General features: G+C 34.1%; 1 protein-coding gene across 5 annotated transcripts in view; it reads left to right on the top strand.

The window, feature by feature from the left end:
* The window catches only part of NMD3 (NMD3 ribosome export adaptor), a 30,971-nt gene extending 17,027 nt beyond the window's left edge, over positions 1-13,944 (top strand). For all 5 annotated transcript variants that reach the window (XM_012782776.2, XM_012782777.3, XM_076004180.1 and 2 more), the window contains exons 8-16: positions 1,355-1,433; positions 2,112-2,208; positions 4,169-4,286; positions 5,299-5,444; positions 8,808-8,920; positions 10,359-10,431; positions 11,643-11,749; positions 12,921-12,991; positions 13,444-13,944. In XM_012782776.2, the coding sequence (XP_012638230.2) occupies positions 1,355-1,433; positions 2,112-2,208; positions 4,169-4,286; positions 5,299-5,444; positions 8,808-8,920; positions 10,359-10,431; positions 11,643-11,749; positions 12,921-12,991; positions 13,444-13,574 (935 nt within the window). In that variant the 3' untranslated portion in view covers positions 13,575-13,944. The remainder of the gene's footprint in view (positions 1-1,354; positions 1,434-2,111; positions 2,209-4,168; positions 4,287-5,298; positions 5,445-8,807; positions 8,921-10,358; positions 10,432-11,642; positions 11,750-12,920; positions 12,992-13,443) is intronic.
* Positions 13,945-18,131: the final 4,187 nt, after the last annotated feature.

Genomic DNA, 18,131 nt, shown 5'->3' with positions numbered 1-18,131 from the left:
AAAGCATTTATGAACCCCGATTGGCACATAATCATGTTTATTCAGTTCTTTACTGTACTTTGGTGAAGTTTTATAGTTATTTTTCATAAAGATTTTGAATGTTTCTTGTTGGCTTTTGGCTAAATAATTTATACTATTGTGGATGGCAACTTTTTTCATTACATTTTCTAATTGTTTATTGCAAATATATAGGAAAGCTATTGATTTTATATATTGATTTTTCTGAAATTTTTTAATATTACTAATAGTTTACAGTTGATATTCTTGATTTTCTAGGTGAACAATTATCTGTAAACAGTGATAGTTTTATTTCTTGTTTTGCAGTATTTTCCTTCTCTTCTCCACCCCCTTTGGAGAAGTAGAGAATACCATTGAGTGGTAGCATATCAAACATTATTATCTTTTTATGTGCCATCCATACGTATAATATTTGTTGAGATTTCTATTTGCTATATATGCATACATACTTAAGCATGCTTAAACACTCTTCTGTTCAGTCTTGCTATCAGTTATGTTAGTGACATTGAAAAGAGGAAGTTTGCCTTCTTTGTACCTAGTGTTTTTGTCACTTTGATCATTTTGGTTTTGAGAGAATCTTATTCTAGTCCCTCACAGGGATTATGCATATGTTAACATTTTTAAATTTTTTCTTTCTTTCTTTTTTTAATAGTTTCTGTTTTTTGTATCTCAGATTCATTCCTAATATCTTGGAAGATTGCTCCATTTATTACATAAAATATCTTTTCTTCTTTTTTTTCTCTTCTCCTTGGCCTTGAATTTTATGTGTAAAATTTTATTTTACACATATTTTGTCTGGGATTTAAATTATGAATCTTGTTTCCTTTTGTTATCATCTGTCTGATTTATTTTGCCTGTCCTTTTGCCTAACTAGTCTTAACTGATATTCTTAATCTGAAAATCTCCTCCCCTCCCTTCCCCTCCCCTCCCCTCCCCTCCCCTCCCCTCCCCTCCCCTCCCCTCCCCTCCCCTCCCCTCCCCTCTCCTCCCCTCCCCTCCCTTCCCTTCCCCTCCCTTCACTTCACTTCACTTCACTTCCCCTCCCTTCACTTCCCCTCCTTCCCCTCCTTCCCCTCCCTCTTTCCTTAGACAGAGTCTTGCTTTGTCAGCATAGCTCACAGCAACCTCAAACTCCTGACCTCAAGCAATCCTCTGGTCTCAGCCTCCCAGAGTGCTAGGATTATGGGCAGGAGCCACAATGCCCCGCCTAATATATTTTCTATATCTTCTAATAATTTGATTAGTTTAATATAGATTTAATTTGTGATATAGTCATATTAGTAGAGGAAAATCTTATTTTGCAGAATGATTTTCAGGTGCCTTTTTTTTTTTAAAGATGGCCTGGATTTCTATTATTCCTCAAAACAACATGCTCAGAAGATGGTAGAATTCCTTCAATGTACAGTTCCTTGTAGGTATGTTCTGAACCTAAGTCCAAGGACCTGGGAATGGTTGGGGGTCACATCTGTTCTCCAGGATTAGGCAACTTCTTTTGTGTTAAAATATTTAAAATGGTAATAGGAATACTTACATAATTAGGAACATTTATTGGGTTAGCCACTTTGAGGGATATATTAGCCAAAGAGCATGTTAAGAATCTCTTCAGGGAAGTAGACCTAGCCCCATGATAATAAGTACTATAGTGCTGAACCATGGACCTAATGTAGATAAAAAGAGAAAGGAAAGATAGGGATTATAGGACTTTGGGGAAAAGCTCATTGAGAAAGTAGAATTTGTGCTCCAAAGAAGGGGAAATTTTCATAGGTGGAGTTTATATTGAAAGGTGAGATTAGTGTGAACTAAGACTTGGCAGTAGACAGTAGTGTGGCTTTTAATGGGTGCTATATATTTCTGAACCAGGGCATGTTTTGGAGATTTTTAGTCGATATGATTGAAAATAGTAGGTAGGGTATAGTCAGACTGGTGAAGGTTTGAAATGCAAGTCGAAGAAATTAGGCTTTGTCATAGCAGGCATTAGGAAACTGTTTCAGACTTTGGATAGTGATGATTTGATTTGTTGAAAATTTGTATTGCTGAGTCTATACAAGTAAGGACCTTTGTCTTTATGTTATTATTAACTTTTTTCTTAATAGACAAAAAGCATCACAAAGATTGATCTCTCAGGATATCCATAGCAACACATATAATTACAAAAGCACTTTTTCTGTGGAAATTGTTCCAATATGCAAGGTATTTTTTTTTTCATTTAATTAATTTATATCTATAAGAGTACAGGTAATTAATTGCCTTACATGTAATTTGTAGCTCCTGGTTTCCTTGTGGAGTTGGTTAAAAATTTAGAGTAACTTTTAAAAATGATTTCTGACATATTCAGCTATGTTAAAAAGATATTATAAAAGTAATTATGCTTATAATTATGGATTGACACACCTTTTATTTTAGTGCAATAAAATGAAAAGACCTGGTTGCAGTTTTTAAAAGTCTATGTTCCTTAAAATTTGTGATCCTATGAATCTGTATGACAGTTCTATGAAACTTTGAGTAAAAGAAATGACACTAAAATCAATATTAGTGAGCCACCTTGTGAAATATGTGCAAACAGGATTTTGGCAAGATTAAATTAAATAATATTATGAAAATAAGATCATAAAAGCATAATCTGAATAAAACATTTAAAGTATAGATTACCATTTTATTGATAGTATAATACTAAGATAGAACCCTATTTCAAAAATAAAAATGAATTAAAATTCTACAAGTAGTTATTGAGCATCTATTGTATAGCAGGCTATATACTGGGGATTATATAGCTGTAGGTCTCTACCATGTAGGAACTTATATGTTGGTATTCAGTCACTAACAATGGTAACTGCCATACTTTACTGTGACTATATTCTATGTAAATTTAATACCTAGGTACTTTAGTATCTTTTTTACCTCATTCACATCTCATAATAACTGAGATAAGCCATATCATTTTGAAGATGAGGAAATTGAAGTTTGGGGAGGTTATACAAACTTGCTGAAAGTAACATAACCACAAAATGATAAAGCTAGTATTTGCACCAAGGCCTGTGGCTTTAAAGCTGTTATTGATACTATAGGACAGTACTAGGGATAAAATGATAGCTTAAAACAGGGTTGGCAGACTTTTTCTGTAAAGGGCCAGATAGTAAATATTTTTAGCTTTCAGGACATATAATCTCATTTGCAACTATTGAGCTCTGCTATTATTGCACAAAAGTAGCATGGATAATGTGTAAGTGAACGGCCAGGGCTATGTTCTGGCAAAACTTTATTTATATAACAGTCTGTGGACCAAATTTGTCCTGAGGGTCCTATTTTGCTGACCGCTGGTTTAAAGCAGTCAACATTTTCTGGCACAAAACCTGAGGAATAAGAATTTAGGTGTGAGGATATATTCAGGTCTTGTGTATTAAATGCTTTGGCTGACTTAATTGTGTAACTGGGGAGGTATACCATGTAACAAAGTGTTTTTATTTATCTTTGGAAACTCTTGAGTTGAAAACCAAGTACTGAACTAGGAGCTATTATGTTCAGAATGTCCCTTTGGTGGAGAAGCTTATGATTGTGAATAGATACACCTTAAAATATAACTCAGATCCTTTTTGTATTTTAATACAATTTAAAAATAGATAATTTCATTGCTGGTTAATATCTTCCAGTATACACATAGACGTCTGTGACTTTTTTGGTCATTAAATCTTTGATTACATATTGGTTCATGTAGCCATGTAAGAGAAACATGTTGTTCTCTTGAAATTTGTTTTTTATGGAGAGTGAAAGAAATCATAAGTAGATTAGAAAATCACTCTCCTGATGTTTATAATACTTTGCTTAGAATGCATGCTGTATTTACATATAGAGTGATAAACAGGAATTCACACTGCAATAAAATTAAAATAAACTTAATGATACCTTGATGAATAGGCCCTAGAAGATTTCTAAAGCATTTTTATTAAGATAAATATTCCTGTCTTAAGAAGGTATTGCCTATTTTCAGTTTCTTTGACGTCTGATTCTTTTCTTTAGGCCCTTTGTTGATACATAGAATTAAAACTAATGTTTTTGTTGGACAAGTGCAGTTGGGTTGGGTTTACATTGATGAATGTTTATTGGACTGTTCTTTATGATTTGCCTTATTCTAAATGTTAGTTCTCATATCTAGGATAATGTTGTCTGTCTGTCTCCAAAACTGGCACAAAGCCTGGGAAATATGAACCAGATTTGTGTGTGTATTCGAGTAACCAGTGCCATTCACCTCATTGACCCAAACACCCTACAAGGTAAGTTGTGGAAACTATTTGCCTTGACAGTTTTGTTCTGTATGGCAGGCAATAATAATGTGTGTTAATTTTATCCAGCATTCTTTATAATATTGTTTTGAAGGGATAGTTAAAATTTGTACTATTATTTAATACTTACAAAACTCTGGAATTACAAAGCTTTCCAAAAATACTCTTTTAATTTTTACTTAAACAATTCTGTGGACTTGTACAGATTTACTAGTTTATTCCATTGCTTTCTAGTGAAATTGACTTATTTACTTCATTTAATTTTGTGACTACTTAAGTTCATTGCTAAATTTTGATGTTTAGCAGTTATTTTAAATTTTAGAACATTGGACTTTTTGTGATTCAGTGGAATATTTAGTTTGAATGTGAATTTTAACTAATTTCATCATTATATGTCATTTTTAAATATTCCCTTTGTAGAATAAATTATTTTTAAAGAAGACCACATTTTTATAGGTATCTTAATATTTGGCTATATCTCCTACTTCTTGATCATTTTCATTTATTTCTTGTAAAGTAAGTTTCCTTGTTTATTGTGATATTTTCCAGAAAGTCATTCATTATCCTTTTCAACTAGAATTCATCAGTTAAAGGCCTATTTGCAATATTGGGATGGACATTCTTTATTTGTCTGGTAGAACTAGGTGTTATTTCCTTTAACTTGAGTAGCTAACATGATTGATAAGTTTCTAAAATAAAATGCCAGGACATGGAACAACTATGCAACTTATTGGATCTGATCTTGTTTAAAAGGAACTTAGCACTATGGCATTCTTATAGCAACTGAGATATATTTGACATCTGGTATTTTGTGCTTTGAGAAGTTTGGGGTTGATTTATAGGAATAAATGATGACCCTAGAAAGTGAGTAGATACTATAGTTCTAGTTGACTTGATGCTTCCCAGTTGGTATATATGAACTTCTTCCTAGTTAACACATTCGATGACTTTTAGAAATACATTATTTCTCTTGTTCTTTATAGTGTTCTCTGCTTATTCTTAGTTGCAGATATTGATGGGAGCACTTTCTGGAGTCACCCTTTTAATAGTTTATGCCATCCCAAACAGCTAGAGGAGTTTATTGTGATGGAATGCAGCATAGTCCAAGATCTAAAACGCAGTGCAGGTGCTGGAATGATATCAAAAAAGGTAAGCTGTATCCTGTCTACCTTCTTTTCTTTTTTCCCCTACAACTTACTATTGTTTCAGTTCCACCTTTTTAAAAAAACTTCATTGGTAAAGTGTAGAGTCTAAAGTGTAGAATACAAATAAAGCTAGCACCACATTAGGGTAAAAATGCTTTTTGTTTTTTATTTTTTTAACATGAAAATTATCTGACTTACACTATCTGGTAAGTTAATTTATTCTTTCTTGTGTTGGAAAAAATGTTTTAATGGTTCATTCCATTATTATAAAAATGCATTTCCTTGTTTTATTTTGTAGAGGAGGACCAAAGGACCAAGTAACCGTCTGAGTTATCATACGTATAAACTATATAGTCCGTACAGTAGTTCCCCCTTATCCGTGGAGGATATGTTCCCTGACCCACAGTAGATGCCTGAAACTGCAGATAGTACCAAGCTCTGTATATATGCTGTGTTTTTTCCTATACATACATGCCTATGATAAATTTCAATTTATAAATTAGGCAAAGTAAGAGATTAACAGCAACAACTGGTAATAAAATAGAACGATTATAATAATATACTGCAATAAGCTATGTGAATGTGGTCTCTCTTTTTTAAGATATCTATGTGTACTGTACTCACCTGTATTCAGACAGTGATTAACTGCAGGTAAATGAAACCATGGAAAGGGAAACTGTAGATAAATACTACTACTGTATTTCAATTTCCTCATTTGTCCCCAGAGTGTCTTCTATGCTTTGTTCAAACTAATATTCAATTGGAGACTACACATTATTGTGACTATTGTACCTTTTAAGTCTTTTGTAGCCCTAGCCCCCTTCCATTTTTTTTTAGGGTTTGGTTTTGATTGGTCATATTACCAACTTTCTTAGACAACAAGGCATTTATCTGGTAGAATACTCTACTTTTTGGATCTATCTTATTGTTTCCTCATGGTGTCATTTAACTTCTTAATATCTTGTATTTCCTGTAAACTGGAAAGTTGATCTAAAGGTTTGGTTAATGTTAGGTTAAATTTTTCTTTGCCAGAATATTTCAGAGGTGATACTGTGCACTTTTTATGGTAGCACATCAAGAGACCAGTAATGTCTGACTGTTTGTTAAAATAATTATAACCAGATTCTTCCGTTGTAATGTTATGATGTTTTTTTCCTCTTGTGACCAGCAAGTTATCTGTGGAGTCATACTATAATAATATACAAATATCAGGTCTTTGTTATCTCTTTCTTCTGGCTTTAACATCTGTTGATAATATTGCTCAAATTACTTTGTTTAGGGTTACAAAATGGTGAGTTTTCTATTTCTATTCTATATCTATTAGCTGGTATTCTTTATTAAGGAAGAGTTTTTGTTATCAATTAGAGTTTTGTGGTTTTTCTGAAATGTTTTTCTCCTGCATAAATTCTTAATTCTCTTTTAGCACATATTTTCAGAGTCAAGAGTTGATCTGAGTTACCTCCAGTGGTGAAAATTAGTGTAGATTTGCTTTTATATTTGGTGGTGTCTCTTTCTCTGTGATTATTATGATCATATGAAGTATTATGTAAGTACTGTATTTCCTTTCTTTCCTTTTTTCTTTTCATCCTTCCCTTTCTCTGTCCTTCCCTCCGTCTTTTTAAGTGCTCATATTGCCCCAAATTTAGACGGTGGGAGCCCTTTCAGAATGATTTCTATGCATTTAGACATGACTTTGCTAGTCTTTGAAGGCAGCCTTACTTTCTGGCACAACAGCACTGACTTTCAAGTGTTTTAAAATCACACTATAGTTTTTTTTTTTTGAGACAGAGTCTCGCTTTGTTGCCCAGGCTAGAGTGAGTGCCGTGGCGTCAGCCTAGCTCACAGGAACCTCAAACTCCTGGGCTCAAGCGATCCTTCTGCCTCAGCCTCCCGAGTAGCTGGGACTACAGGCATGCGCCACCATGCCCGGCTAATTTTTTCTATATATATTAGTTGTCCAATTAATTTCTTTCTATTTATAGTAGAGACGGGGTCTTGCTCTTGCTCAGGCTGGTTTCGAACTCCTGACCTTGAGCAATCCACCCGCCTTGGCCTCCCAGAGTGCTAGGATTACAGGCGTGAGCCACCGCGCCCGGCCCACACTATAGTTATAAACCCATATCTGAAATCAAGTATTTCTTCAAGGATGTAAATCCTGTTCTTTTAGTGTGAAATAATATTTAGATCCCCCAGTCTAGGTACTAAGGGTGCTCATTCCTTTGAGGTAGTATCGTTTCTTGAGACAAAAATAACTTGTGATAATCTGGGAAAAATCAATGGAAATAGAAGATAGATTACTTTCTACATATGTATTTAGAATAAATTAATATAGTTAAGAGCAAACTTTTCATTTATAATGTAGAACATCACATCCCTGAGACAGATATAAAACCAGATATTATGTTTTCTTGGTTTTCAGAAAATAGCTAGATAGGTTCATAAGTCTCTTATAAATAGAAATAGTCTAATAGCTAGAAAGTAAATCTTGCTAGATAAAATTTAGACTCTTCTTGATGATTCACTTTTTCAGTTCTTTCCTGAACCTGAGACATTTTATTTTAGTTTTTCCCTTCTACTTCTTTCTCTTTTTATCTCTTCATTTGATGAAGTTATTCTACCTGTAACTGTTAGTATTTTGCTCTTGATCTCACTTTACTTGGTCTGTCTTTGTTAGTAAGAGGTGTTGGCATGTGCTACACTTAATTCAACCTGGAAGTTTGAAATGTCAGTTATGAATGCTCATAAAATTGTATGTTGGAAAGGGAATTAATGGTTTTCGAGTTTAAAAATTTCAAATTTGGAATGTTGTTTCTGCAACAAATAGTTTTTTTTTTTAAAGGATTACACTTCAAACTAATAGATATCTAAGAAATTAATTTCATAAAGATTTGGCTTTTCTAGTTGTTTAATACTGGGATTTCTAGGCTTTGTCTGAACCCTGGTTCTCTGAACCGTTGTGTCCAACAAGTGTTTGCTTGGAATACTTTATTGCTTTAAGATTTCTCTACCTTTTCAGCTATTTTATTTGCTTAGTCTGTATTGGCCCATCTTCCTGTGAAAACATTTCTTTTGAAAATTGTACATATATCTATTTTTAGGGACATTGTTAATGTTTTATAAAAGTCTTGAATACAAACTTAGCAAAAGTCAATGATTTATTTTCATGAATTTCTTGTGTTTTTTTTCCTATACTCATGATTCAGTAATTTATTAATTTCGACAGTTTTTCAGAGATCTGGAAAATATAAAACAATTTCTACCTTTAAAAATAAAAAAATCAGAAATCATGATTGTATTTAACTTTTCTATGAGATGCTTTTTGAGTTATGTTTAGATTATTGAAGAGTACATTTTCTTTCCTGTTAAGCATACCCTCGGGGAAGTCTGGGTACAGAAAACATCTGAAATGAATACAGATAAACAATATTTTTGTCGCACTCATTTGGGACATCTTCTAAATCCTGGAGACCTGGTGTTGGGGTTTGTATTATTTTATAGTATTTTAAACTGCCAATTAGCATTGTAAATTTTTTTTTTTGATAGCCAGCAAAGCTTACCTAAATACTATAGTTGTGAATTCCAAAAAGATTTAAAAGTACTTAGGAGCCTTATAACTCATTTTTATTAACTAAATTGAACTGTGGATTGGACAGAGTCCATAGTTATTCCATTTTTGCCATCATCTTAAGGAGTCATTTGTTCTAAGATTTTGGTAATTGAATCTTGAAGTTGTATGGTTAGATGCGTATTTACAGCTTTTTTGAGGACTGGGTAGTTTTTTATTGTGCATATGATTTCATTTTTAAGATATGGCAGCCAGGTCTGGCACAGTGGCTCACACCTGTGATCCTAGTACTTTGGGAGGCTGAAGTAGGAGGATTTCTAGAGGCCAGGAGTTTGAGACCAGCTTGAGCAACATAGCGAGACCACATCTCTACAAAAAATTAAAATATTTAGTGGGCATGGTGTTGCATGCCTATATTCCCAGCTGCTCAGGAGGTTGAGGCAGGAGGATCACTTGAGCCCAGGAGTTTGAGGTTGCAGTGAGCTATGGTGACACCTCTGCACCCTTAGCCCAGGCAACAGGGTGAGACCCTATGTCATTTAAAAAAAAAAAAAAAAAGGCCAGGCAATGTGGCTCACGCCTGTAATCCTAGCACTCTGGAAGGCCGAGGTGGGAGGATCGCTCGAGGTCAGGAGTTCCAGACCAGCTCGATCAAGAGCGAGATCCCATCTCTACTAAAAAAATAAAAATTATCTGGACAGCTAAAAATATATAGAAAAAATTAGTTGGGCATGGTGGTGTATGCCTGTAGTCCCAGCTACTCGGGAGGCTGAGGCAGGAGGATTGCTTCAGCCCGGGAGTTTGAGGTTGCTGTGAGCTAAGCTGACGCCACGGCACTCTTGCCGGGTAACAAAGCGAGACTATCTCAAAAAAAAAAAAAAAAATGGCAGTCATATATGCAAAGGATTTATAAAGGCATAAAATAGTTCTTTTTGAATCAGAGCTCATCAGTGTGCCTTAATCCTTAAACATTGTTTGTTCTTAGGGTTTCAGTACCTTTTTACCAGAGAATGAGGGGTTTTTGTTTGTTTGTTTTTTTTAAAATAAATAAACTGATGGAACTAACCAACTGAATTCTAAAGTTAGACTGATAATGTAAGTCTGTTTTGCTTCTTTTACAAATATATGGTAAGGTGAACAATAATGAATAAGATATGAAACTCAGAAATAGCCTTATAATCTTTACCAGGATCTGCAGAAGCATGTTCACTGTATAATAAATTACAAAACTTTTAATGTGGGAAGCATAGCAAATGTTTCATTTTGAGAGGGAATTTTAGGTGATATCCATAAAATAATAAGTTACACATAAAAGATAAGTAGTCATTAAATTTTTCATTGTTTATATTTCAGGTTTGATTTGGCCAACTGTAACTTAAATGATGAGCATGTCAACAAAATGAACTCAGATAGAGTTCCAGATGTGGTAAGGCTTCAGATTTTTCCCTTTTTTCCTATGTTAAAGAAGATTGATGTAACTCTTAGGTTAAAATGTATGAGTTCACACTTTTGAAAGTAACAAATCAATTTAGAGGTATTTTTTTGAAATTGCAGTTAAGGTATAAGAGTACAAGTCTTCTAAATCATTTTTCTTAGTGGGGTAAATCCAAGATTTTTGAGTTTTATAATTTTCTTCTCTGTCAAAATATTTGATAACTATCTGTAGAGCAAAAACAAATTTACAGCCAACAACGATGACCTTTAGAATTTATTCAGCTTTATTATTATTAGGCTCAGCTTATTTCATGTATATTGTTCATTTAAGAAGTTATTAGAGTGAAGACCATTATTTAAAGTTGAATATAATTGCAGTTAGAAATAATCTTCACAGATCAAGTGTTGGAGAAAGACTATATACTTTGAAAAATCTGTTAAGGTTGAACATGATGAATGTAAGAATTACGAGCAGTAGTGAGTGAAATCAGCATGAAAAACTATATCCTACTTGCTTAATCTTTTAGAATAAACAATGATTTCTTCAGCTATAAAAATAAAGTCCTGGTAAAAGAAGAAATCCCACCCTCCCACACTTGCCAGTTGTGCTTTTATTAATTGATAAATTAGGAAGTGGTTTGGGAGTAAATCAAAATAGGTATTTCTAGCAAGGTCATAAGGGGGTCATGGCAATCTTACAAGATTTTGTGTTTTATAAAATTATCTTCATTTATCGAGTCCACAATTTATTAAACAGTGTTCTAAGATATATTGTAAAAGTTATATTTCTATAAGTTCTTATTAGTAGGAATGAAAGAAAGAAAAAGTATCTGCCTATGATATTCAGAATGATTTATGTGAATGAATGATAGTTGAAAACTGAAGTTTGAGTTAAAAAAACCCTGAAGTTTTTAGTATTAAAAAACCTTTTAATATTCAGTCACTGGAAAATTTCAATTAGTCATTTTAGTAATTATACAAATAATGCTCGAGTGCATTCTTGTAAAAAGCTAAATACATGGAGAAAAATTTTAAAAGTCTACTTAACACTGACTCTATCCCTACTCCTTTCTCCTGAGGTGTAACCACTGTCATTATTACTTCCCTGGCATTCCCATAACCTTTCCCTTTTTAACTTTATTGGATTTTGTGGCCCAACAGTATGGTTTCCATTTTCTATAACTTTCCAAATATTTCTGACAGGTATTAATCAAGAAGAGCTATGACCGTACCAAACGTCAGCGTCGTAGAAACTGGAAACTGAAAGAGCTTACAAAAGATAGAGAAAACATGGATACAGATGATGAAAGGTCCCACTTTCCTTTCAAGTTATCTTTTATGTTGTCTCAAAGGAAATCCTTAGGATAAATCATTTTTGTGTTGTAAAGAAATAGGTTTCACACAATTGATCCTTGCTTCTCGGAATTGGTATGAGAGGATGTAATGACATTTAGCACAGATTCAGGAATTATCTCCTAGGTTATGACCTGATAATAGTGATGTTGATGTAAACAATTTAGTCAGAGAGTTAAAATACAGTCATATTTTAACAACAGGGATGCCCTCTGAGGATTGCATCATTAGGTGATTTTGTTATTGTGCAAACATCATAGAGTGTACTTACACAAACCTACTATGTACCTATGCTGTATGGTGTAGCCTCTTTCTCCTATGCTACAAACCTGTACAGCATGTTAGTGTACTGAATACTGTAGGCAGTTGTAACACAATGGCAAGTATTTGTGTTTCTAAACATAGAAAAGTTATAGTAAAATATGGTATTATATATATGCAGTTCATAATTTACTGAAATGTTATGTGGCACATGACTGTATAATAGCTAATTACATTGTGGATATCACAAATAGGAGATGAGTACTTATAACCTGAGATAAAAAGAAAATAGGTCATGATTTTCAAATACGTTATTTCTCAAACAGCTTAAACAGAAATGAAGATAATGTGTTCTAAAAAAAGTTTATTGAATGATTCAAAAAGTGGCCTTAATGATGGTAAAGATACTAATATCTAAAAAATTTTGAGTTTATATAAAATTATTTCATGAAATGTGAGTTGCAGTGTTTCTAAAATGTAATTTCATAATGTAATTCAAAATAAACACACATAAATGTATAACATGTTAAATATTATAAGTACATATTTGACTTTTTATCTGTAGTCTTAAAAGTATATATATTTTAGCTTGACCATAAGGCTTCTTTAGGGAAGGATAGAATGGGGGGTGTTCTTTTCATTGTCTTATATTTAACATTACCTTATATTCAGCTATTTTTTTATCATGTAATTTTGAAAGAAAAGATTTTTTTAAACCTGTCAGAATATTTAATATTTGTATTTGACCTTCAGATATTTTTTTTTTAAAGATTTTAGTATTTGGAACATATTTATCTTATAGTACTGAAAATGACTTCACACTTTCTTGGTAAAGATGAAATGTTTAAATGTTTCTTTACCTTATAGACAATACCAAGATTTCCTTGAAGATCTTGAAGAAGATGAGGCAATTAGAAAGAATGTCAACATCTACAGAGGTTGGTGTTTTAGAAGTGTTTGATTTAAGTCATATGTTCTGTATATAAATATAGTACCTAGTACCAATATTTTAGTATCTTAAACTTTGATTCCCATAAAAGAATTTGTTTTTTAAACTACCCTAGTTAAAAAAAAAGTACTTGTAGAACAGTGAGACTTATTAAAATGTTGTATGCTATACCACATTTGATACCATTTGCATCCTACCTTGATCCTTCAAGTTACTCATCCCTATAATTGTGGAAATATATTCATACATTTATTCAGTTCATTCAATAAATATAATTTGAATTCCTTCTAAATAAGATACAAGAGCTTCTAATACAACATAGTTAAATAATACTAATGATAGTGGGGGCAGGTACTTGTAGATTTTCAAATACACATTTAATACTTTATATACGTATAAATACTTTGTATTTATTTGGAATCCTCGTTGTATTTTTCTTAGATTCAACCATCCCTGTGGAAAGTGACACAGATGATGAAGGAGCACCTCGAATTAGTCTGGCTGAGATGCTTGAAGACCTTCATATTTCCCAAGATGCCACTGGTGAAGAAGGCGCACCAATGATGACATAATGAGATCAAGTTGTAGACAGTTTGCACATTTGTAGGCTCGGGAAGTTGGACAAAATAGCTGTTACTGTCTCTTCCATCTATGCCTCTGTATTGTGAGAGGAGAAATTTAGTTTTAAGCCTGAATAAATATGACTATTTTGATTGCTTACTCAAAGCACTGAAAAAGATTGATGGCTTTGAACTTTGATGTAGTAAAAGATTATGGAAAGTGTAATTATTACTGATATTTAGTCCATTTTACATATGTAATTTTATCACTCTGCTTTTTTATATGATGCACTGTAGTGTTTTCACATGCTATAGTGCTGGATATAAAAGCTCAAAAGTTGTGATTCCTTGGATGTTAATTAAATCTTCAAGCATAAAATAAGTTTTTACATTCTTTTTACATTGATTGCTTCAGTAAAAGCATATGAAGAATCATTTTAATTTTAACTTGCTACACACTTTCATCCACTTTAGATCATTTTTATGTCTTTGGGGTAGAGAATTATGGTTCAGTGTATCACCAGACATTCATGAAGAAAGTTAATCTTTTTTATTCATAAAATTAACATCTTGAAAAGCTGATAAACTGAGGGTTATCCTAATTTTTATTATATTAGAAAGAAATATATTTCAAATATTTGTAGCAAATATAGACTAGTTATTTTAAGGTTAAATAACATTTTTTCTTTTGTTATTTTTGCTTGTACCAGCAGCTTAGGGCAATAGCTGCTTAAGTCATAAAAATGTCTTCCTCTCATGTCAAGGATTTTGCTTTTAAAATTTTGGTTTACAAATTGAGAAGGAAGAAATTTTCTCTCTGTAAATTTCTATCATTGAACACATCTCCACTGAAAAGAATAGTAGGTTACAGCATGAAGATGATGAAGTAATACATGTGAGGTACAAGATTTTTAAAAACATGAATCAGATTTGAATGAAGAATGCCTTCCACATCCTTTAAAAGCCTTGGCTTGGGTTTTAAAGTCTTCTGAGAATGCAGTATTAAGATCTTATTTTTATAAGCAAGATCAGACTTAATAAGTGTGCCAGAACTAAGAGCTAGTTTATTCATTCTATGTATACTATTAAATAAAGAGACTAGGCTGGGTACATTGTGGCTCACACCTGTAATTCTACACTTTGGGAGACCTAGCTGGGAGGATCACTTGAGGCCAAGAGTTAGAGACCAACCTGGGCAACATAGCAAGACCATATCTCTACAAAAAATACAAAAATTAGGCCTGGTAGGATTGCCACGTGCCTATACTCAGAGCTACTTGAAAGGCTGAGCCAGGAGGATTGCCTGAGCCCGGGAGTTTAAGGTTGTAGTGAGCTACGATCATGCTGTTGCACTCCAGCCTAGACAACAGAGTGAGGCTCTGCCTCAAAAAAACAGAAAAAAAAGATTGAGCAAGTGCTGCTGCATGGAATATTTTTCTTTTTTTAAGATTGGACTCCCTGGCCAGGCACGGTGTCTCACGTCTGTAATCCTAGCACTTTGGGAGGTCGAGGTGGAAGGATTGCTTGAGGTCAGGAGTTCGAGACCAGCCTGAGCAAGAGCAAGACTCCATCTCTACTAAAAATAGAAACAAAAATTAGTCAACTAAAAATAGAAACAAAAAAATTTAACTGGGCATGGTGGCTCGTGCCTGTAGTCCCAGCTACTTGGAAGGCTGAGGCAGGAGGATCATAAATTCCTGGGAATTTGAGGTTGCTGTGATCTAGGCTGACACCATGGCACTCACTCTAGCCCAGGCAACAAAGTCTCAAAAAAAAAAAAAAAGGTCCGACTCCCCCAATTTTGAAATTATGAATAAAAGCTACTTTCTATGGTGGCTCCTTTTCTGTATGCATATTCAGTTAAAATTGTGGATCTAAAAGCCATTTCCTATCCCTGGTAGTGGCCTAAAAGGAATGGCTTGTTCCTAGTTCTTCAGAGGTGAGCATGGCCACAGCAAGTTCTTATTTGTGGTCTGTGTTTACCTCTGTTATGTCAAGATTATAAAAATCATGAAAGCAAATGCATTCTTGCCCTTTTTTGTGTCCTTGGAGTGGTCATATCAGTGTCATGTTTATATGAGTGGGTATCTCATTCAGTTTTTCAAAGTGGAATAATGTTACTTTAAACACTTCTATGATTTTCTCACTGAAAAATAAGTTGACTTATTAAATAAGTCTCACTGAAAAAAAAAGTTGACATGGGTTGGGAAGGCTGATATTAATTAAGTGTTCAAGAAGCTGATTTATCATCCAATTTAGAAATATGACTAATTTACAAGTCAGTATGATCATTATTTTTTAGAGCCAGATCTGCACTTTAAGCTATTTGTGTTTGTTTGCTTTTTTAATAAAGCACAGAAAGCTCTGGAGAAGGGATGTGTCTATCCTCGAGAGTGGAGATGACCAAAGCTGCTATTCTTTAATTAAAAATCACTGATGAGCAGGGAGAGAGTTGTTTGTATAGTTGAGATGCTTAAGAGCATCAAGCTATTAATAATTCCTTGCCACAGTAGAACTCACAAATTCCAGGCCGTATGCCAAGACGCACCTCCCTGGTCAGTACTGGGTTTGTGCTAGAGTTTTCCCTAGACTCTTTTCTATAAATTTTTTCTAGAGATAGGGTCTTGCTCTGTCATCCAGGCTGGCGTGCAGTGGCGCAATCATAGCTCATTTGTAGCCTCAAACTCCTGGCCTCAAGCAGTCCTCCCACCTTGGCTTCTCCAAGTTCAAGGATTACAGGCATGAGCTACCATAACCAGCCAAGACTCTTAATTTTAGTAAATGTGTTCATGTTGAGTCAATCCTTAGATAACGTGGTATGTCACTTTTAGCTTACTTAATCTGTTATTTCTAGCAAGGGATATTTACTTAAAAAATTGATTTTCAATTTTGCCATAATTTTAGATTTACAAAAAGGTTGCAAGAATTCCTGGATACCCTTTACCCTGATTTGCCAAATGTAACTATTTTCCCTCATTTGCTTTCTTTCCCCTGTCACTAAATGTTTTTTCCCCAACCGTTTGAGTAAGGTACAGACATGATGCTTCTTTACTCTCTAAATATTTCAGTGTTTTCCCTTGCCCCAACAAGGGATTCTCTAACCATGGTGCAATGATCAAAAACAGAAATTTAACATTGACACAAAACTGCCAGTTATTCCTATAAAGTCCTTTATAGAAAAATAAATCTGAGATGTTTATTGTGTTCTCATACCTCTTCTTTAGTCTTCTTGGTTCAGTTCCTAAGTGTATGTTTCATGTAATTGACATTTTTCTTTTTATTTTCCCCGAGATTGGGAATGTAATTGATATTTTAGAGGAGTCTACGTCAGTTATTTTATAGAATTGACCCCGATTTGGATTTCTCTCATGCTTATGGTTTTTTTGTGATTAGTTTTAGGTTATGCCCTTTTGGCAGGACTGCCACATGAGTGATGCTGAATTCTCAGTGCGTTGTAGTTCTCAGTGCGTTGTAGTGATGCTGAATTCTCAGTGCGTTCTGTGATTGTAGCAGAAGCTGTTGATTAGTCTAGATGTTCCCCAACTTTTTTTGGTTATTCATTGTTTTTTTGTTGTTAGGAAGAGATTTCCCGTTTTCATGTATTTGCTTATTCAATTGTTTCTCTTATCAGTGTGGACTCTTGAATTTTTAACTCAGTAGGATTTAATTTTTTTTCAATTGTTATTTTCACTTGATTTTTTTTTTTTTTTGAGACAGAGTCTTGCTTTGTTGCCTGAGCTACAGTGCAGTGGCATCGTCATAGCTCACTGCAACCTCATACTCCTGGGCTCAAGTGATCCTCCTGCCTCAGCCACTGAGTGGCTGGGACTACAGGCATGCACCACCACCACACCCAACTAATTTTTTTATTTTTTGTAGAGACAGGCTCTCACTCTTCTTGTTCAGGCTAGCCTCAAATTCCTGATCTCAATTGATCCTCCCACTTCGGCCTCCCAGAGTGCTAGGATTACAGGTGTGAGCCACTGTACCGGCTATTATTTTCACTTGGTATTTTAAAAATTCATTTTCAATTTATAGACAGCGATATTTGCTCTTTAATCTGCATGTCTATAAAGTTTAACACAGATAATGTAATTACCACAAAGTATAAAATCTATCATACCCCCCAAAAATTCCCTCATGCACCTCCTCCCAAATATTTTTTCCACCCTTAACTCCTGGTAACTTCTGATCTGTTCTTAGACTTTTTTTTTTTTTTTTTGAGACAGAGTCTTACTTTATTGCCCAGGCTAGAGTGAGTGCCGTGGCATCAGCCTAGCTCACAGCAACCTCAAACTCCTGGCTCAAGCAATCCTCCTGCCTCAGCCTCCCAAGTAGCTGGGACTATAGGCATTCGCCACCATGCCCGGCTAATTTTTTGTATATATATATTAGTTGGCCAATTAATTTCTTTCTATTTATAGTAGAGACAGGGTCTCGCTCTTGCTCAGGCTGGTTTCAAACTCCTGACCTCGAGCAATCCGCCCGCCTCGGCCTCCCAGAGAGCTAGGATTACAGGCGTGAGCCACCGCGCCCAGCCTGTTCTTAGACTTTTATATCTTGCTTTTT

The sequence above is a fragment of the Microcebus murinus genome, chromosome 1 (genome assembly GCF_040939455.1).
Source record: "Microcebus murinus isolate Inina chromosome 1, M.murinus_Inina_mat1.0, whole genome shotgun sequence".
NCBI lineage: Eukaryota > Metazoa > Chordata > Mammalia > Primates > Cheirogaleidae > Microcebus > Microcebus murinus.
Note: the sequence above shows the minus strand (reverse complement) of the source record. Positions and strands in the feature narration are given on the sequence as shown.